Source organism: Ochlerotatus camptorhynchus, unplaced genomic scaffold, assembly GCF_037179485.1.
Source record: "Ochlerotatus camptorhynchus isolate MF236.1 unplaced genomic scaffold, CSIRO-AGI_Acam_v1.1 ptg000006l, whole genome shotgun sequence".
In the NCBI taxonomy this organism is placed as follows: Eukaryota; Metazoa; Arthropoda; class Insecta; order Diptera; family Culicidae; genus Ochlerotatus; species Ochlerotatus camptorhynchus.
In genome coordinates, this window is record NW_027040498.1 from 2948936 (window position 1) to 2976717 (window position 27782).

At 40.6% G+C, this 27782-nt stretch overlaps 2 protein-coding genes across 2 annotated transcripts in view; one reads left to right on the forward strand and one right to left on the reverse strand.

Moving 5' to 3' along the window:
- LOC135717574 (uncharacterized) overlaps positions 1-12330 on the reverse strand; it is a 1030279-nt gene extending 1017949 nt beyond the window's left edge. Inside the window, exon 1 of the mRNA XM_065239713.1 lies at positions 10504-12330. The gene's annotated coding sequence lies outside the window, so the exon portion shown is untranslated. The remainder of the gene's footprint in view (positions 1-10503) is intronic.
- Positions 12331-24462: 12132 nt separating this feature from the next.
- On the forward strand, positions 24463-25373 carry LOC135717244 (U6 snRNA phosphodiesterase 1). Its single transcript, XM_065239238.1, has 3 exons — positions 24463-24709; positions 24769-24955; positions 25014-25373. The coding sequence occupies exons 1-3, from the start codon at positions 24484-24486 to the stop codon at positions 25363-25365; spliced, it is 765 nt and encodes a 254-aa protein (XP_065095310.1). The 5' UTR covers positions 24463-24483; the 3' UTR covers positions 25366-25373.
- Positions 25374-27782: the final 2409 nt, after the last annotated feature.

Here is a 27782-nt window from a genome sequence, read left to right on the forward strand (position 1 = left end):
TTGAGGTTCTTTTTGGGTTTTTTAGAACTCTCCTAAGAGCTCTTTTGAAATTCTTCTCAGAAGTCCACTGGAATTATATTTAGAAATGTTCATGATTTTTTCTTAGAACACATTGGAACTAAATGAGCTAAAAATTATCATAGGAATTTTCTTGAAATTTTGCTTAAAATCCCTTTGGAATTTAACTCAAAATTCAGTGCCAACATTTCAAAGAGGCGTAATTGCATTTGTAAACAATGGTCGATTTCTCGTGAATTAAAGCTCACTTATGAAAAATAATGGCACCAACAGGTAGAGAAATGTTTCCTCTTGGTAGCTGGTGCTAGCATAGTTATTTTGAAGGGGTGAGATTTCATTCGCGAGAAATTGACGGCTAAAGCCATTGTTTACAAAAGCAATTACGCCCCTTTGAAATGTTGGCACTGAATTTGATTTTCTCTGTATTCTTTTCGAAATAATCTTGAAACTATCTGCAAGATGCACTAAAAATTATCCGCAGAATTTTCTTTGAATTCTCCCCAGAAATATTTTGGAACTGTCATAAGAATTCAATATCCTTGAGGTTCTTCTCGGAATATTTTTGAACTTTTTTTTTCAGAACACCTTGGAACTGAAATTCCCCTAAAGTTTCAAAAAAATTTCCTCTGTATTCTCCAGAAATTCTTCCCAAAATGCGCTTGAAGTTGTCCTCGGAATTCCCTTGAAATTTTTCTCAACATCCCTTTGGAATTTCATTCAAAATTTGATTCTCTCGGTATTCTTATCTTGGAACTATCTGCAGGATTCACTAGAAATTATTCGCAGATTTTTCATGGACTCTTCCCCAGAAATCTTTTCTTTTAGAACTGTCGTCAGAATTCAATACCCTTGAGGTTCTTCTCGGAAGTCAAGTTTAAGTTGTCTGTCCATTCACCAAAACGTTGTAGTTTTTTCTACCAGAAATGTTCAATAAAGCTTGCCCCTCCATTCACCAGAACTGTGCAATTTTTACATCAGGAATTTTTAATTAAGCTTGCCTTCCATGCAGCAGATTGTTGCAAATCTTACACCAGAAATTTTCAACACAAACTTGCCCCCATACAATTTTACACCAGAAAATTGCAATTGATCAGAACGATGCAAATTTTTCACCGTTAATGTTCAATAAAAATTGTTTCTCCAATCTTCTGATTGGTGCAGATTTCCTTATAGCTAGCTTCTTCTATCATTAGAATGTTGCAGGTTTTCCTAGTAAAGCTTGCCCCTATTTTCAGACTATTCGTCATAAATTGACAGTAAAACAGCTTCCCTCCAATCATCAGAATTGTGCTAATTTTACACCAGAAATTATTATTAAAGTTTGTTTCTCTGTTCAGCAGAAGGATTTTCCAAAAAGCTTGCCCATCCGTTCACTACAACGGTGCAGATTTTCTACCAGAAATTTTCAATATTGCTTAATTTTAAATAAAGCTTGTGCCATCATTTATCAGACCAGTGCAAGCTTCCACCAGAAATATTCCGTTCATTTCATTTATCAGAGCAATGCAAATTTTGCACCAAAAATTATCAATAAAGCATGCTCCTCCATTCACCAGAATGGTGCACCAAAAATTGTCAGTGAAGTTTTTTCCACCATGCACCTTTGTGGTGCAATTTTCAAGCTTTGTCTCTTCATGTACCAGAATGGTGCAAATTTTCCACCATAAAATTTCAATGAAGCTTGCATTCATCAGAACGATGCGAATTATGCACCAGAAAAATTAATAAACCTTGCTTCTACATTCACCACAGTGTTGCAAAATTTCCACCAGAAATTTTCAGTAAAATGTGCTCCTCCAACTTTTTAGCGTAATTCAATTTTAGAACCAGAGTTATTCATTTTGATTAGTCCCTCCATGCCCCACCTCGATTATATTTTTGCACCGGAAATATGCAATAAACAGCTTTTTCTTCGATTTACCACCACGAAGGTGAATTTTTTCAACCTTAAATTTACCCTCTTTTTTTAACCCTCTAAGAACCACCCTGAAAAAAATTACACAAAATTTTTTTTTATATGCACGACTGGGGTGCAATTTTTTGACCCAATTGAAGTTTGTCATTTCACGCACCTTTTGGTGCAATTTTCAGGCACCATCTCAAAGAAATTGACGCAATAAAAGGATTTCAGTGGCCTTATTTTATGAAATGAAGTTATTTTACCTCCAATCCAAGTAATCAAGAAATCAAGTTATTTTATATTATAATTTGTAAATGTGAAAATAAAAATCTTATTTATAAAAGGAGGGGCAATTGCCCCACCTTGCCCCACCCTGTCCACGCCAGTGTTGATCAACTCAGGTGTTTTATAAGAGCTCTCAATTGTTTGTTGGGTTATTACAGTAAAGAGTAGGAATAGAATTTATCTGCCTTTGTCCATATTCAGAACCATATGCCCCCAACGACCACACAAAATGCTCTCCAGAGTTGTAATCTTGTAACCAAACTTGGAAGCAGGGGTGCAAGTGATTTTGATCGATTCTCTTCATCAACTTTCTCTTTGAAAAAAAAAGAAATACTACAAATTTGGTACACCTACAAATCAAACACGGAAAGAGTTAAGATAATAGATGATCGATCAATTAAAAGAACTAAATTTTCTTCACATTTGTTCCGTGCCCTAGCGGTCCTACGTCAAGCTCCCGTTCGTGCCCCTAGGCACAGATCCTTCTACTTTTTTTTTAGGATCAAGTCAATCAGTGATTAAGTGAATAACAATTTTGTCAATATCGCGCGAAAGTCTGTCAATGACAATGACAAATCAGCACTGCACATAACACTACAAACGCAACGGCAGGAACGATTTGAACGAAATCCTGAAGGGAATGTTCCGGGAATAAAAATTTACTGCAGAATTCCTTGAATTCAACAACAATAACACGCCAAATGTTTTGGATGTTCATGTTGCTGGGCTACTCATAAAATCTCAGCACGCAAAAGACCGAATCAAGGCACAATAAAAGCATATCGTTGCCTGCAGGCGGGTATGCTTAAAAGGAGTACAGTATTTACTTTAACATGCCACGCGCACACAATTCCGGGACCGGAATTTTGCTTGCTTTTCGCTTATGCAAACACAAATAATGTCCACAAGTTGGTAGGAACCTCCTCCATCTTACACGCATCATCAAGCAAAGAATATTAGGTAGGTAGATGGAGCTGGGGAGCACAAAAAAAAACGCCCTGCGGTTGTGGGACATTCGGTGGCAGGCAGTCTGTGATTGACAACCGCCCGGCAACCGCTCGCGCCCCTTGGTATGTAAACCAGTTTGTGTCGGGATCGAAAATATTGAAATCGTACCCCTCCCGCCTTGCCGCTTGACGTCTGAGACATTGAATCAATCGAAATTGATTTCATTTCAATCGAATCTGCAACCATTTTCATTCTATCGTCTCTCTGCGGGTTGTCGGTTCGTTCCGAGGGTGAAAGTTGGTATTTGTTTTTTCTCCAAAATGGTTGCCCAGGCGGGATTAAAAGCTGGGATCCTGACTATAGATGACGGTGCTACCTATACTCTGCCCGATGATGGATAATGGAATTATGCTCGGTAACAATATGGCATCTGCTTTGGAGGGATTGTATTAAGCATATTTGTAACCCGCTCCAACGGTCTGCGGGTGCTTCGAATGCATGGCAGAAGAGTTGTTCCGAACTTGTTTAACGAACGAACACTTCCCGGAGCAATATTGACATTCCCCAAGCGAAACAAGCGGGGAATGGAATGGAATGGAATGGAATGTTTCCGTGATGATAAAGCACAATCATATCACAAAAGACCTCCACCCGGATGATGATGATGATGGTGATGATGGGTGGAAATAGGCTCCGAGCTTTTTCGTATACGTGAAAATTGAGAAAGGGGTGAAAAGCTAAGTTCTTCTTTCAAACTGCGATGGATGTTGAATAACAAAATCCAACCCATGTGGAGATATGGAAGGTTGGATGGCCGGACACTGGGTAGCTGTGGCCATTTGATAACCTTGCTTTCGGGATGTTGCTGAAAAGGCAGTGTTTGACTGATTGAGGAGCGGTGCTCCATCAAGGCACACCATTTAAATACTTGTTGCTGTTGTATCTGGTTGGTTGGTTGTTTGGATGATGTTTGAAGCTCGGAAAGGATCCCAAGCAATATTATTTTCATCATGTGGTTTAAGCAGAATTGGAAGGGTTTGTTTAACCCTTATGAGTGTGGGGATTTTTTTCCATTTTTTCTACACCATGCTTTTCAAATACCTGGGTACCACGTCGTACATATAACGGTTGAGGGAGTGGGAACTGTCCGACTGTTTACTTTACTAAAACAACTGTAAAGCGTCAGCAAAACTACACCACATTGAGGTCTTGGTTTTGGATCTTTTTCAACGACTGAAAAAAATCCACACTTGTTATCACTGATGATCAGTAGGCTATCCCATGTTTCGGCAATGTTCTGAAATTCATGCTCCTCATTTTTTCATGTATCAGATACCCGTTCATATCACCTTGTACCAGTTGACGATTATGAGGCATTATGAACTATTAAGATATGTCACTCATTAGACTTTAAGTGAAGACAACAAATCAAGAAGACTGGCAACTCTTTTATTTTCTCATACGAACGCTATGCGAAAGGTACAATCGCGTCATCTGCCGCTTAAAGGTAAATGCTTCGAACGAATGCTATTGTATCTGTCGCTTGGATTCTGGCAAAGTTGCCAGTCTTCTTGATATGATGTCTTCCCTTTTAGTAATGGTAAAATGTACGAATTCACTTTATTAGGTTTTACGTGATTGTAATTTTTCCTATTGTGCCCTCATGCAGGATGGGTACAACATTTTTAATAGCACCGTCATTTTCTTTGATTTATTTAAAAACAAATTGCATTACATTTGGCTGCAATTTAAAATCATACGTTTAAAAAAAGAGTCAAACAAAAATCGCTTAAAAACCGAATTGAGTGTAAATGATCGAATGTTTCTTGGCACCACGATTTTGATCACGTTAGCACCATAGCACAGTGGTTTAAAAGTGCAAATTCGTGAACTTAATTGTTTTCTGAGATGTACGTACGTTTTAGCATTAAGGTGTCTTCAGAAGATTTTCATAGTTCTGGATTCCGCACCTTTTGGAATGTTCACCTTAATTTTTCTTAAGGTGCAACTGCACTTCAAAAAACTAACTTTTTATATTAACAGATATCGAGATGATGTCTTGTACAAATTTGTAGGGCTTTCAATTTCAAGAAACTTTGCTGAAGACATCAAGTTGCCATGACTTCATTGTATGAAGATATAAGAGATTATTTGCCAGTTGCACCTTAAAATCAGTTGTTTGAGTTTTTCTGTCTTATTCACGTTGTATCTCTTTGGTGTATTCTGCAAAGTTTTAGATAATATTTAAACACACAACTTTTCTCAAGACACCAAAGTGCTATGATTTGATTGGCGAGAGATACAGTGATTTTTAAGCAAAAAATCACCCTTTTTCAAAAAGCTATAACTAAGCTGGCCGCAAATTGCCGCACTTGCAACAAGTTTCATTTGAAAGCTCAGAATTTGTACTTGAAATGTTGTGGAGATCATTAGTATCCGTTAGTATCCTGGAAACTGTGGTGGATTTTAGTAAACAAAGATTTAAGATTTTTGTATGGGGCTATTCAAGTAAAAACGATATTTTGCTATCTAACAATGGTCTCGATTTTTTTTTTGTTTAATTTCTAGTTTGTTTTTTATTATTCTAAAGCAACTTAAAAGTAAAATAACATGTAAGATTAATCAAAACATAACACCGAATTTAAAAGTGATGTTTTTAATACAAAAAGATTTTGACATCCTCTCTTACACAATGGACCCTTTGATATCGAGCTAGGGATATTCGACTGTAATTTGTTTTTAAGGAGGAAAAATGATCAAAGCAAACTATATATTTTATTTGAAAAAAAATATAGTTTGTCGGCTGCTGTCGTAAGACCTGTTACTGCATTTCAAGGACCAAGAGAAGATCAGAACATCGTTTTCAAGAAACATCCATCGAAAATGTCCAATTATTCATCAGGTATTGATTTTAATCTTCGTAAAATTTATTGAAAATTGTGAAACATTGAAGGAACATGCTAACTTTTTTGTTCAGTTAAAATTGATAAGCGTAAGTTGCTGCAACTCTGGAAGGAAACCCAAGGAAATGAAATTGAAACAGTTCAAAAAATGAGTCAAGAAGTGTATAAAGCGTACAACATTGACGAGTCCGATTTAAATAGAGATGATGTGGAGAAGGCTCTGTTACCGATTGGCAAATATTTTAAAAAGCTTTATCGCAAGTTCCACCGATCCGAGACAAAAATGATCAAATGCAATATCCGCTACTTCGAAAAACCCTTCAATCTTCCCACTCTCTTGCTCTCTGAACTTCCTTCAACAAGCCGAGGTAGAACAACGACACCTTTCCGAGATAGTTCTGATGCTGTAAAACGCCGAAAGACTGCGTATCTAAGACGGGGTCATTCCGTTAGCAACTTGACTTACGCTACTCAAATGAAGTTGCGTGAAGGTGGATCCGTAGATGCGGCAAAAGTAGTGAAGGAAGCAACAATGACAACCCCTACCCGAGCATCAAAGATACTTGTTTCGTGGAGAAATTCTCAGGAGAAGCAGCCCTTACAGTATTCTGACCTGGAAGCACTAGCAATGATCATAGATGCCAACTTGACCAAGTCACAATACCTCAAAATCCAAGGAGAAGCAAAACTGAGAAACGTGAATATTTACCCGTCGTACAACAAAATTCAATGCCAAGAAACAGTGCTATCCGGAAGATCAATTTATTATGGTTGATGAAAAAAATGCCGAAGTAAATCTTCAAAAGCTTTTGGACCATACCTCAAGTAGGATTGTTTTGGCAAACAAGGAGCATCTTGAAGATTTTTCAGATGACGAGCTCAAGCAGGTTGTACCTTTTTTATTTTCATTATAGAGACTTTGAACCAATAATTTATTTTCCTCAGGTTGTCCTTTTGGTAAAATGGGGATTCGATGGCAGCAGCGGACATGCGGAGTACAAACAAAAATTTGAGAATGACGACGGAGAATCTAGTGATTCAAATATGTTTATTACTTCCTTAGTTCCTATTAAGGCAGATGTAAACGGAAAAGTTTTGTTCCAAAATCCCCGACCATCATCAACCCGATTCTTTAGACCTGTGAGGATTCGGCTCGTGAGTGAAACTACGGAAGTATCAATCAACGAGAAGAAACATATAGAGAATCAGATTGACCAGCTTGTTCCAACAGTAATTACGGTAGAAGGCCGTACCATTATTGTGCGCTATGAGATGGTTTTGACAATGGTAGACGGAAAGGTCTGCAATGCTGTTACGGGCAACAAATCGTCACAAACTTGCTATATTTGTAATGCAACCCCGAAATTGATGAACAATCTTGATTCAGTAACTGAACGCGTGGAGAACAGCGATGCTTTCCAGTTTGGGCTTTCAACTTTGCATGCCTGGATCCGGTGAGATTTATTAAAATTAAGTGTTAAGTATTATGGTTTGATACAATATCAATATTTTATAGCTTTATGGAATACTTTCTTCACTTGTCTTACCGACTTGAAATTAAAAAATGGCAGGTAAGAGGACAGAATGTTCAAGCCATGAAGATAAGAAAGAATCAAATCCAAAAACGGTTCAAAGTGGAAACTGGCCTGATTGTTGACAAGCCTAAGCCTGGAGGATCTGGAACGTCCAACGACGGCAATACTGCCCGACGTTTCTTTTCCGATCCCAAGAAAACAGCTGCAATAACTGGACTGGATGTGACAGCACTGGAACGATGTGGTACCATATTACAGGTAATAAAATGGAATACTAGTTATTGCATTGAAACAGCAAAGTATCTAGTGGACCTATACCCCTGGTACTACATGCCAGCTTCAGTGCATAAAATCCTGATTCATGGTGCCCAGGTCATCAATCATTTCACGGTTCCTATCGGACAGCTTTCCGAAGAAGCACAGGAATCGAGGAATAAAGACCTCAAACGATACCGCCGAGACCACACTAGAAAATGTTCCAGAACGATCTTGAATCTTGATTTGATTCGCCGTTTGCTAGTGTCTTCAGATCCACTAATCTCAAACATGCGGAAAAGCCCCAAAAAGGAGACAAAAAATTTGTCTCAAGACGCAAAGTTCTTGTTGAGCTTAGATAATGGAGAAGAAATGGATTCGGAGGATGAACATGATGTTTCAGATGATTTTGAAGTTTAATTTGTTTATCAGAAATTTTTAATTGTTACTTTGGTTTTATGTTTGGATTAGTTTAACATGTTATTTTACTTTTAAGTTAGTTTAAAATAAGTAAAAACAAACTAGAAATTAAACAAAAAATCAAGACCATTGTTAGTTAGCAAAATATCGTTTTTACTTGAATAGCCCCATACAAAAATCTTAAATCTTTGTTTTCTAAAATCCACCACAGTTTCCAGGATACTAACGGATACTAATGATCTCCACAACATTTCAAGTACAAATTTTGAGCTTTCAAATGAAACTTGTTGCAAGTGCGGCAATTTGCGGTCAGCTTAGTTATAGCTTTTTGAAAAAGGGTGATTTTTTGCTTAAAAATCACTATATCTCTCGCCAATCAAATCATAGCACTTTGGTGTCTTGAGAAAAGTTGTGTGTTTAAATATTATCTAAAACTTTGCAGAATACACCAAAGAGATACAACGTGAATAAGACATAGAAAAACTCAAACAACTGATTTTAAGGTGCAACTGGCAAATAATCTCTTATATCTTCATACAATGAAGTCATGGCAACTTGATGTCTTCAGCAAAGTTTCTTGAAATTGAAAGCCCTACAAATGTGTACAAGACATCATCTCGATATCTGTTAATATAAAAAAGTTTGTTGTTTGAAGTGCAGTTGCACCTTATAAAAGTTAAGGTGAACATTCCAAAAGGTGCGGAATCCAGAACTATGAAAATTTTCTGAAGACACCTTAATGCTAAAACGTACGTACATCTCAGAAAACAATTAAGTTCACGAATTTGCACTTTTAAACCACTGTGCATAGAGGTAACTCTAAGACCAGAAGGTCCCGAAGAAACGAGCTCGACTTTTTGGCTCAGCTCTGGTACTATCTTCGGTCCCAAGCTAATCGATGCACCCCTCGAAACATAGGAAAATCCACGAGCCCCTCATTTTATCTGTCAAAAATTCATAGCGAATCAAAACAAACATTTGTAGTACTAGAATTTCGACTAGAATGGGGTACGTTAATCTATTTGCTTGGGACCAATAGGCTAGTTAAGAAGTGAGCCAATTTTTTTTTTTCCTTTGGTTTGTTTTTTTTTCGTCGATCTTGTTTTCCGTGCTGAGCACCAATGCTACCGACGTGCCAGGATCGATCCATCAGCTCATGAACCGGGGACCAACGGCTTTACTTCCCATCCGAAGGAAGGCGTGATCAGAGATGTTATGCCTCAGAACATCCCGGCGGCGCCGACTGGGATTGAACCCAGGCCTGCTGGGGTGAGAGGTTATCACGCTTACCACTACACCACCGGCGCCGCTCTGAAAGTCTCCTTAATAAAGATTTAAAAGAAAAATGTTAACCGACTTTTGAAAAAAAAACATGTTGATTATTTGAAATGCAATGTTAAACCTGGTTGAATATTTTCTCACTAACAATTGCTTCAAACATTTTAGGAATGCATGATATAATTGCAATACCTCTATCATTTTTAATATCTGACCATTTACTAGATTTAAATATTGGGCTTAATTTCTTTCAAACTAATGGAAAATCGCTTGAATTTAGTGACAAAATAAACAATGGTTTTACGAAAGTAGTTGCTAGTCTTTTTAAGTAATAATGGAGGTATTCCATCAGGATCCAGTCGTATGCTAGCATCAAGACCTTCGAACGCCTTCAAAAATTTTTGAACAGTTATATGTTCAACTGATACATTATTTTTGTATTCAGACAGGTAGGAAAACTAGTTTAAATTGAGAACATCATCGGATTTCTTATATACATTTAGGAAAAAGATTGCATTTTTTTTACAAATATCCCCACTATCAGCATTATCAAACTCTTCATGTTATATGACACATATGCAGAGGATGTAATAAATCCAACCTTACATTGGATGTGAGCCAAATTTGTTTTGCGTGTTGGATTCTCGATTCATTCTCGAAAAATCCAAAATCCAACCCCTGATTTCATGTTCGACGCATATAGAATTACATCACTGATCAACATTCAAATTCAAGGCCTCCAATTTTCATCCTCATCTACGCAACGCATGCAAAAAAAGGCTAAACAAATTATTGTAAACTTCAACCGCCCCGCCCGCCGACCGAATTGCCAAACAATCAATAATGAATTTAATAGCACATTGCTCCTCACCCCTCTCTATTCTTCTCAATTCACAACCGCAGCATTTCGATACACTACTGGCTGTGAACCGCAGCCAGATCCCCAATGCTTCTCACTTACCTGAGCACACTCTATTCGCGTGTATTGTACACTCTGCTGCAACACCGAACCGGGGTGGAGGGAAAACCGCACACCGAAGAAAATTAATCCAACTTTGACTCGTGAGTACTGCTGCTGCTGCTGCTGCTGTGCCACCCAGCGGCGGCCGTCGTAACACAATATCTTCGACTTCTTTTTTCCCTTATTTGCAATCGCCAAAGATCTCGATTTTCCACATGAATCCACACGCACACACACACCGGCACACAAACACACTGACAGCAGAAGATCGACGCAACTGCTGACTGCAGCAGACCAACACGTTTCCTTATTCTACTGCTGATGCTGGATGCTTCTCTGGTTTCGTCGCACTTACAAGGCGTCACACGTCACTCACTTTTGCACGTTTCTTCTCGCGAATCGTTTATTCGCTTTCTATTGCAATTGCTCCTTCTTCTGCTTCTTCTTTTTCCTCTTTTTCAACAACAACTTTTCGTGGAAATTTTCTTCTTTTTTGTTTGCTATTTGTTTTCCTCCCAACAACCTTGAGTGTGCTTTTTGCGTGTTTTGCTCGCTTTTTCGCCTACCGTCCACTATTCGTTCGTCAAGGCGACGGCGACGGCGTGGTTTCGTAACTATTCAGAGGCGCGCACCATGTGTTGAACCGCGCCGCGAGACTCGCGTGGAAACGAAGCAAAACAAAAACAAAAAAGTGGGTGCAGAGAACGATCGAGTGGCCGACTAGCTCCCCACTGCAGAAGATCACTAAAACATATGTTCACAAATGGTGGAATTCTTCACCCAAAACGACCGTATTTCTACGTACTTTCCATCCGATTCGAACTCATTTACATGGGTGCGATAAATGGATCAACGCGTTTTGACACTTTTGTTTTGAGATTCTTTCCGTCCAACTAGAGCACGAGTTTATCCTCTATTTTTAGGTATCCCCCATTAACGACGATAGAAAGTTGGACGTTTGATTAACTTCCGCCTTCCGTGGTTTCAATATTTCTGCAGTATACAGCTTATCCATTTAGCAAAACTGCTTTCTCTCACTTGGCATGACGAAAACCCGGTGGTACAATGCTCCAGGTGTCCCCTGCCATCATAACTGCACGGATGTTCTCGTGACTCTCACCGCTACTCACTAACTCTTATGCTCAGGCTTTTCTACGTTGACTGCTTCTCCGCAGCGGCGAAAATCCAACAACAAATTCTTCTTCTGTTTTCGCTTGTCTGTCTGTCCTCCGTCGCTCCACCGCACCGTGACACGACTCCCACGAACCCCGCTGACGCTGACTACACACTCCTAATGAATCTAACAGATCTTCAAACCGCCGCCACCGTGTGAATCGATATTCCACTCTATCTCTCCAGGCCAAATGACCGCACCAAGCAACTCTTATTCCAGACTTTCCTCGGGGTATCGCTATTTGCAGAAACTATTCAGACCGTCGCCGTTGGCATTTCAACCCGCGCGTACCCTCTTCCATTCATGGAAAGTATGACGACACACACCATCACCACCACCACGCGACCGGTTGCCCTCGTGAAACAACCGGGAACAACACACAAAACATATGACAACCGGATTGGTGCAACGACTCCACTCACTACTTCGCACTCTTACGGGTGGGTTCCTTCACAGAAATACGTAAAAAAAAAAATAACACACCACGACGCGACCGAAGAGCTTACAAGCCCACCACCTTTCTCCACCCGCTCAAAAACTTCAAAACCTCAGCTCAGAGAACTCTACGGGTGAGACCAAAAAATGAACCACCGCGCGCGAATATCGTACAAATCCCGGAGGGAGTAATAACTCTGTTCAAAGCCCGACCGAACGATGCCGCGTACTCCACAATACTAACGATACAGTTATTGGGGAGCTTTAATTCGAGCTCCAATCCCAACCGACCGACCGACGACAGCGAGCGACCAGAAACTTGATCTGCGACCCACCGTCGTCGTCGTCGTCGCCACCGCCGCGCTCCAGGCATTCAACGGACGACGGCCACAGTCAGTGAGTCAGTGGAGCACTCTCTCCCGCTCTTACTCGCTCGGATTTTCTCTTGCTTTCGGTTCTGGTGCTGTTGGAGCTTGGAGCTTGGTTGGGAGTTGCGAGAGGGAAATTTCCCACTCTGCACTCTCGCCGAGGTCGGTTTACGATGCACTCTACTTCTGTGCGGTGCAAGATGCACTCGTCCATAATGGGGCGCACTTCGCTTCTCTCTTGCCCTTCACTCTGTATACATCTTCTCATCGGCACACATCGGTCGATCGACGGGAAAATGTCTCGAGAAGAAAGTTCTCTAACCGAGAGATGTTCATTTTGTTTGTTACTCATGGGAAGTTATTGGATTTTTTTTTAACTTTATTTAAGAGGTTTTCAGGCAATAAACTAATCAAAATTAGTTTAAGCTTCTAAAGGCGCAACAGCTTCTGAATCAATTTTTCAACTCTTTATTTGTTCCAAATTCAAAATAAATTACATTTCATTTTAACCTAGGTGCTCCGGCTACTACAGTTACTGACCAGCCTTTAATTGTTATGGTATATATCTAAGTGTTTATAAATTGTTCCTTCTTTAGCAATTCAGTATTGATGTAGGACTACGTCTTTGATTTCTATATGGGGGTACACTTTGTGAAAACAGAAAATGGAACATGTAACAAATTAAGAAAGATTTTGAACGTTAATAACTCAGCTGCCCCTGGTCCAATTTCAATAATTTTATCACCAATCGATCAGAAATATGACTACGCATGGATAACAATGCTTTCGAATGTTGATTTTTAACAAGAAACTACCCAACAAACATTGAATGTTTAATAAGAGCTTATTCAGGCAAAAATAAGATTCTTCGGCTAAAAAATGGCTTACTCAGCTGTTGATCAACTCAAATTGTTTGTTGGGTATTGAAAACTGGTAAATGTCCAGCATTGTCCAAAAGCGTCGAATTAACTAACAAATCCACCAATTACCTACATGCATATGCTGCTTCCCCAGCACAGTCGTCAGAGAGTAGTAAGTAGACGAAACAAGCAGTGATGCCACATATACAGATTTATCTGTAATCATACAGATGTTTGTCAATATTTTGATACAGATATCTGTATATAAAGATTACAGATTTTTCAAAAATATACAGATTTTTCAGATTTTTCAAATAAGGGGAAAATATGTTATACTATTTTTTATATTTTTTTAATTCCGAATACTAATATTTTCTTACTATTGAACAGCTTGAATCAAATCTGAGCATCAAACCCAAATCGTCTTTTTCACTAAATAAATTATCATTGCTTTAGCTTCGAATGGACTTAGAATCTTTTGAATGGACTTCTGATGTTCAAATGCTCTTATTTCTCGTTGGACGAAATAGTAGTTTCCGTTTCTAGTTGTCGAAGAGTCAACTGGGTATTTTGATATTTGATTAACAAAATTTCAGAAATAAAGAATATTGCAAGAAGCAATCAAATCTGCACACTGTGCCGAAACACAGTATGACTCATTGTTCGGCACATTAAGGCACACTTTGACAAAGAAGACACGAACAATATAATATAAAACGGCACCACTGTTGAGAGTTGACATTTTGCCAATCGTTTCTAAGGTTTACTACTCGGGTCAATACTTTGTTTACTCACAAACGAAACTAGTGGGAGAATGTCATACATAAAACTGGTGATACAAGGATTCAATCAAGAAGTTGCAAACGACAAACGGATACCCACTGGTGTTGGGGATCATTCGAAAAAATCTGTAAGTATTGTCAGAATCGTGAATCTCTTCAAACCTAGCAAAACTAAGTCCGTCTCTTCCGAATCACAGCAAAAATCACAGCGGATCGTATTTTCATCTAGAACAGCTTCTATCGGGGCCTTCAGTCGAGTTCATCTATGTACACCATGGCCGGTCCAGAACGTATTGTCGATACTTCAGTCAAGACGGTGGAAACGGGTATCCTCTAGAGACGATACGTTTTCGATTGAGGATGAAATCATTGTGAAAAATGTCCGATGGTTGCCTTTGATGATAAATTCGAACGGCCACACCAGTAATTTTATCAATATCAAGCAAATGGATCCCAACTATACAACAGGGATGGCAGAACACCTACATTGGAGGCTTTATTCCCGAACACACTTCTTATTTTTGACAATAAAATTTGAAACTGTCGTGTGTATCCAATCTCGAAGCGTACAACGCAGGATCAGAGCAATATCTTCTGCGATAGTTGAGGTACATCAACAATTGTTTTATGCATAATGAACAATAAAGAAGAAAGCAAGCTTATCCTAGGGGCGGCCAGATTTGGCTCCCGGTCTTACCGAGTATCTTCAGGACGGAAATTTTCACATTTTTTCCTGCGTTTTCCTCGGATATTCTTGTCAGTCATTAGTCTTAATTAGTGTGGTCTTTGATAGGACAACCACAGGACTTTAAAGCGATATCCATAGAATATTGAAAGCTGTATCTGTAATGCTATAGGCTCTTGAATCACGAATCGCCCACGTTTGTCATCTGTGTGGAGCTGACTGGATTGTGCGGAATCTTCTCGAGTTCTATACAGATCTAAGGCGCCTGATAAAGTGCTTCCGCTGAAGTCTGTGGTGGCTGACAATCCTATTTTCAACGTATGACAGTTCTTCAGGGGAAGGCATCATAATCAGCGATACGATAGACTTTGGTCATATCTTTGAGGACACACACTTCTGAGTCGATCAGATGATTTAAAACTGGTTCGATGATGTTGCTCCAAGCGTGGGAATGAACTATGCTTGAACACCGTATTGGTTTGATGGTTTGCAGTTCCTCTTTCACCTCCCGACCCGCTAACGATCTAATGAGAATGGAGGTGAATGTCTAGCATGATCCATCAGAGAAATTGAGAATGTGAACAAAATTACAAAAGTCATAACTTTCAGGGTTGCCAAACACCTTGATAAGCATACTTTAATTGTACTTGATCGGTACGTTCGGCAGACCGCTTGGCACAGCTTTTGACACAACAAATAACTCGGCACGAATTAAGGTGTGCAGAGTTGAACACCCCTTGGAATATTGCATACAATTCGACTAAACTTTCAGTAAAAGTTTTGTGTTAAAACTGATTGAAAAATTACGGAGTTGAAAAAAAAACAAATGTCCAGATAAAGGTTTACGTAATTACAGACATACAAAAAAAAAATTCTAGAAATTGTGACAGTTACTTCATTAAGAAAATCTTCAGCCGGAAACAGATTCGCCTCTCACAACTGGAACTTAATGTTTTATATTTTCAATCTATAGAAAAGATACACATCACTTAACAAAATTTTTGTAGGATTTGGAGATTTTTCAAATAGACAAATTCCTTAGAAAGCAACCATTAGTAATTTTTCAAGATTATAAACATTGAACAAACCCAAGTAACCAAAAGTTCTGATAAAAGGCCATTTGTGGCTTAAGCAGCTTAGTTAGTGATGGTCTTTAGAATTCTAAGCAGCCTCATTTTTAAGTCGTTATAAGAACTTGAAAGTTCCGGTATCATAATTGAAGAGAATTCTAAGCAGCTTCTGGCGGAACTTGAACGGAACTTTTAGAAAATAAATTAAAAAGGGTTTTTGCCCTCTAAACCAATTCTATGTTTAGTTCGCACTTTTATGAAAGTTATTTCTAAAGGCAGGTTATTTATGTTTAATGATTTATCAGCATTAGTAGTTTTGGAGCTGTTTGAAGAATTAAACCCAGTCCTTCTGCGTGAGAGCCCCAGCATGAACCGCTGCGTCATCTGAAATATATTAAAGCGAGCTGTTGTCCCGCCTACTGTTGGAGTTTTCAGTGCCAGCTGACTGACTTGCATACGAAACACAATACCTTGATGAATTTGAAATTGGTATTTGCCCGCATGGTATTCCAACACATTTGTGGCGCAGTGGTTAGCGTTAGTAGATCGCATGCCGAATACACGGGTTCGAATCCAGGAAATTACTTTTTAATTTTTTTTTATGTTTTAACAGAATATATAAGAATTATGATTTATTCGGGCCACTGATCATTTAATATTTACGTACATTAAATTTTGTTACTAATAAAGACTTGTGCGGATTGTTTCATGTGGCTTGAAAGTTCTGTCGGAACTTTATTTGAACTTTATGGAACTTAAAAAGTTCTGTCGGAACTTTATTTGAACTTTATGGATCTTGAAGGTTCGGTCGGAACTTTATTTGAACTTTATGGAACTTGAAAGTTCTGTCGGAACTTTATTTGAACTTTATGGAACTTGAAAGTTCTGTCGGAACTTTATTTGAACTTTATGGAACTTCTGTCGGAACTTTATTTGAACTTTATGGAACTTGAAAGTTCTGTTGGAACTATATGTGAACTTTATGGAACTTGAAAGTTCGGTCGGAACTTTATTTGAACTTTATGGAACTGGAAGGTTTGGTTGGAACTTTATTTGAACTTTATGAAACTTGAAAGTTCTGTCGGAACTTTATTTGAACTTTATGGAACTTCTGTCGGAACTTTATTTGAACTTTATGGAACTTGAAAGTTCTGTTGGAACTATATGTGAACTTTATGGAACTTGAAAGTTCGGTCGGAACTTTATTTGAACTTTATGGAACTTGATGGTTCGGTTGGAACTTTATTTGAACTTTATGGAACTTGAAAGTTCTGTCGGAACTTTATTTGAACTTTATGGAACTTGAAGGTTCGGTCGGAACTTTATTTGAACTTTACGGAACTTGAAAGTGATTTTAATCGTTGAATGCGGAACTTTTGGTTACTTGGGAAGTCCTTCCAAAGACTATAATAAAGAAATTTTACAGATTTGTTAACATATTTTTGTCAGTCAGATACAGATTAAAAAGATTTTTTGCGATGAAAATACAGATTGAAAATCGAAAAAATGTGGCATCACTGGAAACAAGTCGAAGTGGCATTCGCCTCTAATCCTCGGGCGCGTGCGAATAGGGAGGATGGAATTGCGTAATATTTTGCACACTCATCGCCATATTCAGAACCAAACGCAAATTCTTCGAGATAACTACCATCCGTCGTCCGTCGTCTGGCTCGCCGTGTCGGTGTCTGACGTATCTCCGGTCTGATTGCTGGTGTGCTGAAGGTGTTCCTGAAAAATGAGATCCGTGATGCTTTCACCTACAATAAACACGCCAAGCATTAGCGGCCATGGATGTCATCTACGTTTTGAAGTGACAGAGACGCACTCTGTTTGGTTTCGGAGGTTAAATCATCACCAACTTAGGCAACAAAACGGCTCTTTTAAGGGCCACCAAGCTTATTACAGTAAAGAATAGGAATAGAATTCATCTGCCTGTTTGTCCATATTCAGAACCAACGACCACACAAAATGCTCATGTAATCAAACTGGAAGCAGGGGTACAAATTATTTTGATCGACCTTGATCAACTTTGAATCGCCACGGCCGGTATTTTCGATGGAAGAAGCAACAATCTAGCATCTAATTCGACGAAGACGGCAGGAAACATTTGTGAAGCCGAGTTATTACGAGTCGATGAAGAGAATCGATCAATGTAGATAGGACCTATTGAAAAGTGACGCGATATTTGTTTTCCGTACTGAGCTCCAATGCTACCGACGCCAGGGAGGCACTCCCACACCTGGACCCTACCAATCGACCCATCAACTCATGAACAGGGGACCAACGGCTTTACTTCCCAAAGGAAGGTGGGATCAGAGATGATATGCCTCAGAACATGCCGGTGCGACTGAGATTGAACCCAGGCCTGCTGGGATGAGAGGTAATTACGCTTACCACTTCACCAACGCCGCCGCTAATTTTCAAAGTGTTGCCATTGGCAAACCTACGCAAAATGAAAGGAACCAGTGTCGCTACTTGATAGCAAACTAGGAGGAGTCTTTGTAGCTTTTATACCACTTGGTTGCACATCATTCTGCTTTAACCTGAAAAGATGTAAAAGAGCGCTGCTGTATGGCATAAGCCCATCGCTCATCATTCTTTGCTCGACTGTCGAGCTGTTCAGTCCGTATTTTCGCTCGAGTTCTCGATTCAATTTTGTTTCGTTTTGTGCTGTCGCGTTGCGCCGTGGAAGTGTCGCCACCTTCTCGCGTTCTGGCAAGTTTAATTGAACTTGCAAACACGAAACAAATGGTGCGTAAACGTGCCAATGAGCCAGCAGTGGGCCCTTCAAAGAAGGTGCTAATCAAGCCCAGCGCGTCGCAGGATGACGCCGGAAAACGAGTACTGCAAGCCAACCAGTATGCAGTACTCCCGGAAGAAAATGGCGATGGTGACGCCGTTCCCATTGCAAGAAGAGAGCGGATTCCCCCGCTTTTCACGCCGGTGAAGGATGTTGCCAAGCTGCTGCCTCGCTTCAAGCTTTGCAGCATCGGTACCAAAATCATGTGCTCCAGCCTGGAGGAGTACAAACAAATAGGAAGTTTCCTGAAAAACAACAACGTGGACTTCTTCACGCATGATCTGCCATCGAGCAAGCCACTGGAGGTGGTTTTGCGTGGATTACAGTCGTTCGAGGCTGCTGCGGTGAAGTCCGAGCTGGAGCGGCTTGGGCTCCAACCTGAGGCCGTGTTCCAGATGAACCGGCGTCCCAACCAAAACATCAGCTTCCGTGATCAGTTGTTCCTGGTGCATTTCTCGAAGGGATCCACCAGTCTTGCGGCTCTGAGATCCAAAATCCGGGACCTGTTTCAGGTCATCATCAGTTGGGAGCATTACAAACCCCAACATCGTGATGTAACGCAGTGTATGAACTGCCTCTCATATGGCCATGGCACCAAAAACTGCCACATGAAGACAAACTGCGGCAAGTGTGCAGGAACTCACTCAACTGCGTCCTGTGAGCAAGTCGATGACATCGAGCCAACGTGTGTCAACTGCGGTGGAAACCACCAAGCCTCCAATCGCGGATGTCCCAAGCGAGTGGAGTTCAATAATATCCGTCGGAAGGCCACAATCAACAACCAGCTCGGTCGCCTTCGTAATCATCGTTCGCTTCCTGTACTAACGGAAGTCCAGTACCCAGCTCTCCAGCCCCGTCGACATGTTCCGAACCTAGCCCCGCTTCCGCTCAACAACCAACAAGCCAATCCCGCGAGTATCCAAATGGTTCCCAACAGTCGGACAGTTCAGCATCGTCTCGCTGTTGCTGCGGCCCAGCCAATTCCAGGTTCATCCACCGCCCCTTGTTTATCATACGCTGGTGCTGTCTCAGGTGAATCTGTCGACGATTATCCGTTCACCTCGGAGGAACTTGTGACGCTCGTGGCCGAGGTCATCATCATCATGCGTACCTGCAAGACTCGATCTGAACAGCTTCATGCTGCCTTGTCACTCGTCACCAAGTATGGACCGTGAAGCTATAAAAATTGCAAATTGGAACGCTTGCTCACTGACGAACAAGCATAGAGAGCTACTCGATTTCCTCAACGCCAAGGAGGTCGACATTGCTATCATCACCGAGACGCATCTGAACCCCGAACTGAACGTATTCCTACCCGACTTCCGGCTCGTCAGACTTGATCGCACCTGCTCTGGAGGTGGAGGAGTGGCCATCGCTGCAAGACGGAACATCAGTTGCCGGCTGCTACCAAACTTCCAGCTGAAAACAATTGAAGCCATCGGAGTGGAGGTGAGCACATCACTTGGCCCAATCACGATCATCGCGGCCTACTGCCCCAAGCAAACCAACATCAGGGAAGGGTCGTCAGTGGCCCTCCGCAAAGACATCATCAAACTCACCCGGAGGAGCGGGAACTTTATCATCGCTGGCGATCTGAACGCAAAACATCAAGCTTGGGGCAACGGTCGGAGCAATAGAAACGGCATCATCCTCAATGAAGACCTGCAAGAGGGCCACTATACCATCTTGGCCCCGGACTCTCCCACCCGGTTGAGTCGGTCTGGGGTCCATGCGACCATCGACATCTTCGTAAGCAACATGGGACACAACGTCTCGCAACCTGTGGCATTCCAGGAGCTGACCTCGGACCTCTACCCGTTGGTGGCCGAAGTTGGATCCTCGGTAAACCGATTCGAAGCTTCCCGGCGCAACTACCATCGAGTCAACTGGGCGCAATATCAACACTGCGTCGACACAACCATCGACTACGATGTCCAACCGGGGACGTCGGAAGATGTTGACCGGTGTCTACAAACCATCAAGGAGGCGATTTCCCGGGCCAGGGAACAACACGTGCCAGTATCCAGACAGGTGAGTAATACTCTGAACCTTGACAGCCCTACCAAAGATCTCATTAGACTCCGTAACACCATTCGTAGGCAGTACCAGCAACAATCAATACGAAACTAACGATTTTAAATTGGCTCACCACTTTAGTAGCCTATTGGTCCCAAGCAAACGATTAACGTACCCTATTCTAGTTGAAATTCTATTACTACACTATGTTTGTTTTGATTCGCTATGAAAGTTTGACAGATAACATCAGGGGTGTGTGGATTCATGCAGAACATGCAGGGGTGAGTGAAATAGCTTGGGACTGCTTGGGACCGTTGTTCTGGTACTGAGTGAGCCAAAAATAATAATGATTTTCTTCGGGACCCAGTGGTCTTAGAGTTACCTCTATGGTACCAGCGTACTGGCCTGCCTAACTTGAAGACCAATTGTAATCGATTAACAAAGATCATTCAGGCCAGGATGGTGGATCTCAGAAATAACGATTTTGCTAGTAAGATCCGCTCTCTCCCAGATTGTGCTAAGCCCTTCTGGAAACTTACAAAAATTCTTAAAAACAAGCATAGGCCCATTCCCCACTGACCCCACTGGATCGTCCCGGCGACCCAGTGGTTCATCTGAAAACTCCTGAAGAGAAGGCTGCTGCGATAGGTCAACACTTCGTCAGCTCCCATAATCTCGGACAAAACATCGTCAGCCCTCATGAATCTGAGGTTGCTGAAAATGCAACCAATCTTCTTCAGATTCCTAACATTTTTCCAGAGGAATCCGAGATTACGGCTGACGAACTGTTGGCCTATATCAAATCATCTAAAAACATGAAGGCCCCAGGTTTCGACAACATCCTGAATCTGGAACTCAAACACTTGAGTTCCAGATTCTACAACCATCTACAACCAACCACTGATTTTTAATCAGTGCCTCAGGCTTGGCTACTTCCCCTCGTGTTGGAAGTCAGCTAAAGTCATACCCATCCGGAAACCTGGGAAGGATCCGTCCTCTCCTTCAAGTTATCGACCAATCAGCCTTCTCTCAGGGTTATCAAAACTGTTCGAAAGAGCACTGTACTACTGGCTCCTAACATCTGCCGATGAAAACAACTTGTTACTCGAGGAACAGTTTGGTTTTCGGAAAGGTCGTTCGACCGTCCACCAGCTGACTCGAGTAACAAACATTCTCAGACGGAACAAGTATGTTTCGAAAACATCTGCCATGGCGTTGTTGGACGTTGAAAAAGCATTCGACAATGTCTGGCATGATGGCCTGGTGTTCAAATTGCAGCAGTACGGTCTTCCAATCTTCCTAGTGAAGATCATAAACAACTATCTATCAGACAGGACGTTCCGAGTCTCTCTGAATGGCATGTCATCGGATGCTTTCAACATCGGTGCCGGGGTTCCACAAAGAAGCATTCTTGGCCCCATCCTATTCAACCTGTTCACCTCCGATATGCTGGCTCTCCCTGATGGTGGATCGTTGTCTCTGTTCGCAGATGACACATCCATCGTCTACAAGGGTAGGGTCATCGGAGCTCTGACTGCCAAACTTCAGAGAGGCCTGGACGTTCTGTCTGAATATTTCAACAGCTGGAAGATCCGTATCAACGCGGCAAAGACCCAGGTCATTATCTTTCCACACTCTAAATCTCCTAGACTTGTTCCGTCTGAGAATAACAAGATCTGCCTGAACGGCACAGTGGTGGAATGGTCCAAAGAGGTCGTGTACCTCGGGCTAACACTAGACAGCAAGCTTCTTTTCAGGGAGCACGTTGACAAAATAAAAACCAAGTGCAACATCTTGATAAGATCGTTGTATCCACTTATCAACAGGAAGTCAACCCTGTCCCTGAAAAATAAGCTTGCTGTCTACAAACAAATCATCCTTCCTGTAATCGAGTACGGTATGCCAATCTGGGAGAGTTGCGCAAAATGCCATCACCTTAAACTCCAAAGGATCCAGAACAAGATCCTTAGGATGGTCCTAAACAGTCCCCCGCGGACTAGAAATTCTGAGATCCACTTCCTGGCTGGAATTCAAACATTAGAAGAACGGAGAGTATTCATCCTGGAAAGGTTCAGAGATCAAATCATCAGATCATACGTGATCTAGCACGTTAGGTTAAGTTATACTCGTAGTTAGGTAGGTTATCACTTTTTTCAATTCAAATTAAACACATCCCCAAAGGGATATTCTGTAAACTAGTTGAAAAACGCAAATATTAAATTAGAATATCAAATTAAACAAAGATGAAGAGCCAAGTAGGCTAATCAATTAAAATGATAAATCAATGTACTACCATAATCAACAGAAATAAACATAATTTTACTACTATGGCATAAGCTCATTTTGGCTTCGGACGGCGTGGTGAACAGCAATAGCAGCAACAGGAAGGTGTTGGCTAGTCCACTCATTCACACCTAACAAGCAACAATTGACTGGTCGTGGCAAAGGAGGAAAAGGTCTGGTAAAGGAGGCGCCAAGCGTCATCGCAAAGTTCTTCGAGATAACCGCCATCGGTCGTCTAGCTCGCCGTGGTGGTGTCAAACGTATCTCCGGTCTGATCTACGAGGTGTGCTGAAGGTGTTCCTGGAAAATGAGGTCCGTGATGCTGTCACCTACACTAAACACGCCAAGCGTAAGTGGCCATAGATGTCCTCTACAATAAAACGGCCCTTTTCAGGGCCATAAAGCTTACATCAGTAAAGAGTTGGAATAGAATTTATCTCTGCTTGTTTGTCCATATTCAGAACCACAAGCCCCCAACAACCACACTAAATGCTCTCCAGAGTTGTAATCTTGTAACCAAACTTGGAAGCAAAGGTGCAAGTGATTTTGATTGATTCTCTTAATCAACTTTCTCTTTGTAAAAGATTACTACAAATTTGGTACGCCTACAATTCAAAATCGAAACGAGTTGAGATAATATAAAATTGAATAGAATGGAATGAATGGAATAGAGAATAGAGTTTAAAATACGGTTCTCTGAAAAAATCGAGAATAACATTCTCCTAAATTTGTTCTACATAAGAAATAAATTATCGGGAAGGGGGGAGTAAAATGTCCATAGTGGGCAAAATGTGTCTCCCTTTTATCTCAGTTGCTAGTTGATATGATAGCTTGCTGCCTTACCACGCCTTACGTTGGACTTTTAACGTACTAGGGGAAACAGCCCTATTGTTGCGGTACGTTAGCAGCGTTAGAAGCCTATTGTGATGTATGGAGGTCTCCATACACAACAATAGGCTTCTGACGTACCGCAACGATAGGGCTGTTTCCCCTATGGAAGCAAAAAGCTGTTTAATGAAAGTCATTTGAAAACAATTTTGGCAGTAAACCACGCAAGCTATTACTTGAAACTAAAATCATCCAACTAAATTAGGCAACGAAATTGTTACGTGAACTGCGGTAACTGTCACTTTGTAAATAAACAGTTACATGCTTCGCTTCGCACAGGTTCATGTCCTGGCTACAAGCCGACTATATTTTGCGCATGTGTCATGTGTCACCAATGAGCTGGATTACCGAGGTGAAGCAATCACTCACACAACCACTGTACGATACACGCAAGTACACGCAAGTAGTGACGTCACTACTTGCGTTTACGTTGATTTTTTGGTTTACTAATACAACCCTATTTCACGATCTGCTTCACCTCTCTCTGTACCTCATTGATGTGTCACCTCGTATCTGCAGCCAATGAGCATACCTTGGAAAACTTTATACATTACCAACAACATAGTACAGTAAACATTTAAACTCGTTGTAGGTAAATAACATTTCAGGACGGGAACAGATGCAAAACATTCAACAATACAGTAGTTCGGAAAGTGATGGCGACGATGAAAATGATGACCCTCAGAGCGATTTCCACAGAAAACTACCTCCTTCCAGAGAAGTTTTACAACTTGCGAAAACCTCGAGCACGCCGGCTCCAGAAGACAACCCCTCGCACCATCAAGGCAGAGTTAGATCGTTCGCTCACGAACGAGGCATTTGGGCCAGTTATGTGTTTATAGATTGTAGGTGATATCATTAAAACCAGAGTAACTTTTATATTCACTCAGCTGTTTCTTTCAAGATAACGAAATTGATGCGTTTAATGATCTACAACAGCAAATAATCGACAAAGCTTCCGAAGACTTAAATCTGAATCTGAACCGGGTGGATAATCTTCATCTAAGCTTGACCAAAACATTTGTTTTGAGACATCACAATATAGCGGCATTCGTTGGAAACGTGCGTTCAGCGATCGGCGAATGCAAAAGGTATATTGAAGCTCAAAATACCTCGACCGATAATTTAACACTGAAAGATTTATTGCAGATTCCCGATAATTCTATCCGATCTAGCCATATACACCAACGAAGAGAATACAAGAACTTTTCTAGCCGTTAAGGTAGCCGATCACAGTTATGGGTCGCTCAGCTCATTGGTTGAAAAATTGGACAGTTGTATGAAGGAGTACAAACTGCCGGTGTTCTACGCGGATCCATCGTTTCACATCAGTATCCTTTGGTGCCTTGGAGATCAACGGACAATTTTGGAGGAAAAATGTTCATCGTTGCAGCAAATTTTTACTGCTATCTATGAAGAGGAGTGTTGTGATATGAACGTTAGCGTTAGGATGTTAAAGTTTAAATGTGGGAATAAATTCTACTCGTTTGATTTGTTGTAAGAAAAGCGTGTTGATGATGATGTGGGTGAATAATGTGTTTTTTTTTTCCTTCAATTTGAGACTACTACTAAAATTTAATTATTCTGAATTTGGATCATTCTGGAAAATAGTTGCCCCTATTCCCGGTTTAAAATGCATTGCATGTGTATACAATCTTATTGTTTTTTTTTTTTTATGATTTCCCCAAATTGATTGCTCTTATGCGACTCCACCGTGCCCAAGACAGGAGCAGGTAATTTCCCAGGGGGACGACACTTCAGGATTATCCCATTTTTACCCAAATTACTCCTAAAATTTTCAACGTGCACAAAATTTCAATCCATCCTATTTATCCTTTCTATTCCCAACTTATCCCTTCTGCATGCACACAAATCATCAAGCAAGCCGTGCAGTTTTCAGGTCGATCGCGAAGCACTGTCAGTTTTTTTAACGATCTCCATAATAAACAAGGTGTTAAAAAAAATTTATATGCGTTGAGTCGTTCAAGGTGGCGATTGTCCTGGTGAAGCTGATGGAAATGAATTAGGGAATGAATAGTACGAAGGTAACCACCACGTATATCTATGCTGAAGGCCAAGGATGAAGTGATCTCTCGATTGAATTCCCGGGGGAGCTTAAATTAAAATAGATGACGGACCACTCGTCTATAATTTGTCGCGGGGGCAAATTCATCAAGCGTCATAGAGGAGACAAAAAAAATGACAAATGAGAACATCTGAAATAAGAAACTTGTAAATCGTTAAACTGTTTATTTTTTAATCTGAATTTGAAAGAATTAATGAAACAAACTCTATTCAGTCCAATGGAAATGAAAAGAATCATAAAATTGAAACTGAACCCCAAATTTTCAAACGTTGAATGTGAAAATTCACAGATTTTGAGTGGTGCCAGTATTGCACGAATCCGACGATATATCTCGCTCTCTCATGTGTGGAGAGTCGATCGAATTTTATAGGGCAGGTGTGGGATGAGCAGTGAAGCGGAAAATAAGGAAAAAGCCGGGAATTTAAATGACAAATCGGAAAAAAATAACTTCATCTATTTTTCAAAAAAAATATATTTTGGGGCTTTGAAAAGTTTTAAGATTCTTGGACCAGACTAAACTTTTTTGGAATTTTGAGTAGATTTTAGAATGAATGTCAGAGATAACAAGTCATTTCAGATAATATTAAAGATAGTTTTAGAAAGCGCTCTAAGAGATTTTAGACTTCCACTCCAAGTCACTTTTGTGCGTTCAAATTCAGGGTAGAATTTTTAAGTTAATCTGTGGATAATTGCAAATCGGTTGTGAAGATCACAGTATCATGACCGGACCGAGGTTTCCAGCCTCGGTAACGGCTACATGAATCCGCGATGCTGCTATTTCTGTAACTGCTACCGCTTCTGCTGGCTTTCACAAATTTCGTTTGCGTGTTTAGAATTAAAGGTTTTTGCAGTTTCGTCGTGGAATCGATACATTCTATTAGTAGAGGGCTTTTGTAGTCCAGCTGTCACTATCCAAACATTATTTTTCACTGAGCATTGACTAAAATGGCTACTTCGATGTTTTTCTTTCGTACTGTTTCATTTCAGTTGCACGCATCCCCATGACAATTTAAAGCACCCTCGCATCCAATGCAATCCCATTAGGAATCCCATATTATTTTTTCTATCCTTACTCAATTTTCGTCAAGACGACAAACTGAAAAAACTCTCTTCAATTACATTTTATTTACAGGCAAACATGGTCAAATAGAATTCATCTGAATGAGTGTCGTTGCCCAAGACAGGAGCAGGTAATTTCCACTTTTTATCAAACAATTAAAAAAAAGAAACTTCACGGCTGTAAAAATCATAGCGTGGTGTTGACTCACTCTGCGCGAGAACGTTGGTTACTCAAAAGTGAGTAAAAGTACGCCTACTCACTTTTGATTTGTCATACTTCCCACTGAAATGAGCATGTTCGACTCAAGTTTGAGTTGTTGCGAGTTACCGTGTACGTGAAAAAAATAAAATTCAGTGTCAACATTTCAAAGGGACGTAATTGCATTTGTAAACAATAAGAGCATACTCATGAAGATTATTGACACCAGCAAGTAGAATAATGTTTCCTTTACCAGCTAGCATTGTTAATTTGAAGGGATGGGCTCTTATTTGCAAGAAATCGATAGCTCAAGCCATTGTTTACAAAAGCAATTACGCCCCTTTGAAATGTTGGCACTGAATTTCTTGCACATTATTTTAAAACTCCCGAAATTTGGGTTAGAATCAGCCCTGTGGCAGGCGCATAGGCAACATGTTATACCGTGTGTTATTTTACTGTTGTAGGATCCTGGAATATGATTCCACGAATGATGCAGATGTAGTTTTAAGATCTTTTTCGGATTTTGTTGAAAATTTTGTATATCAGAATAATAAAAACTCGTAAGCATATTCAA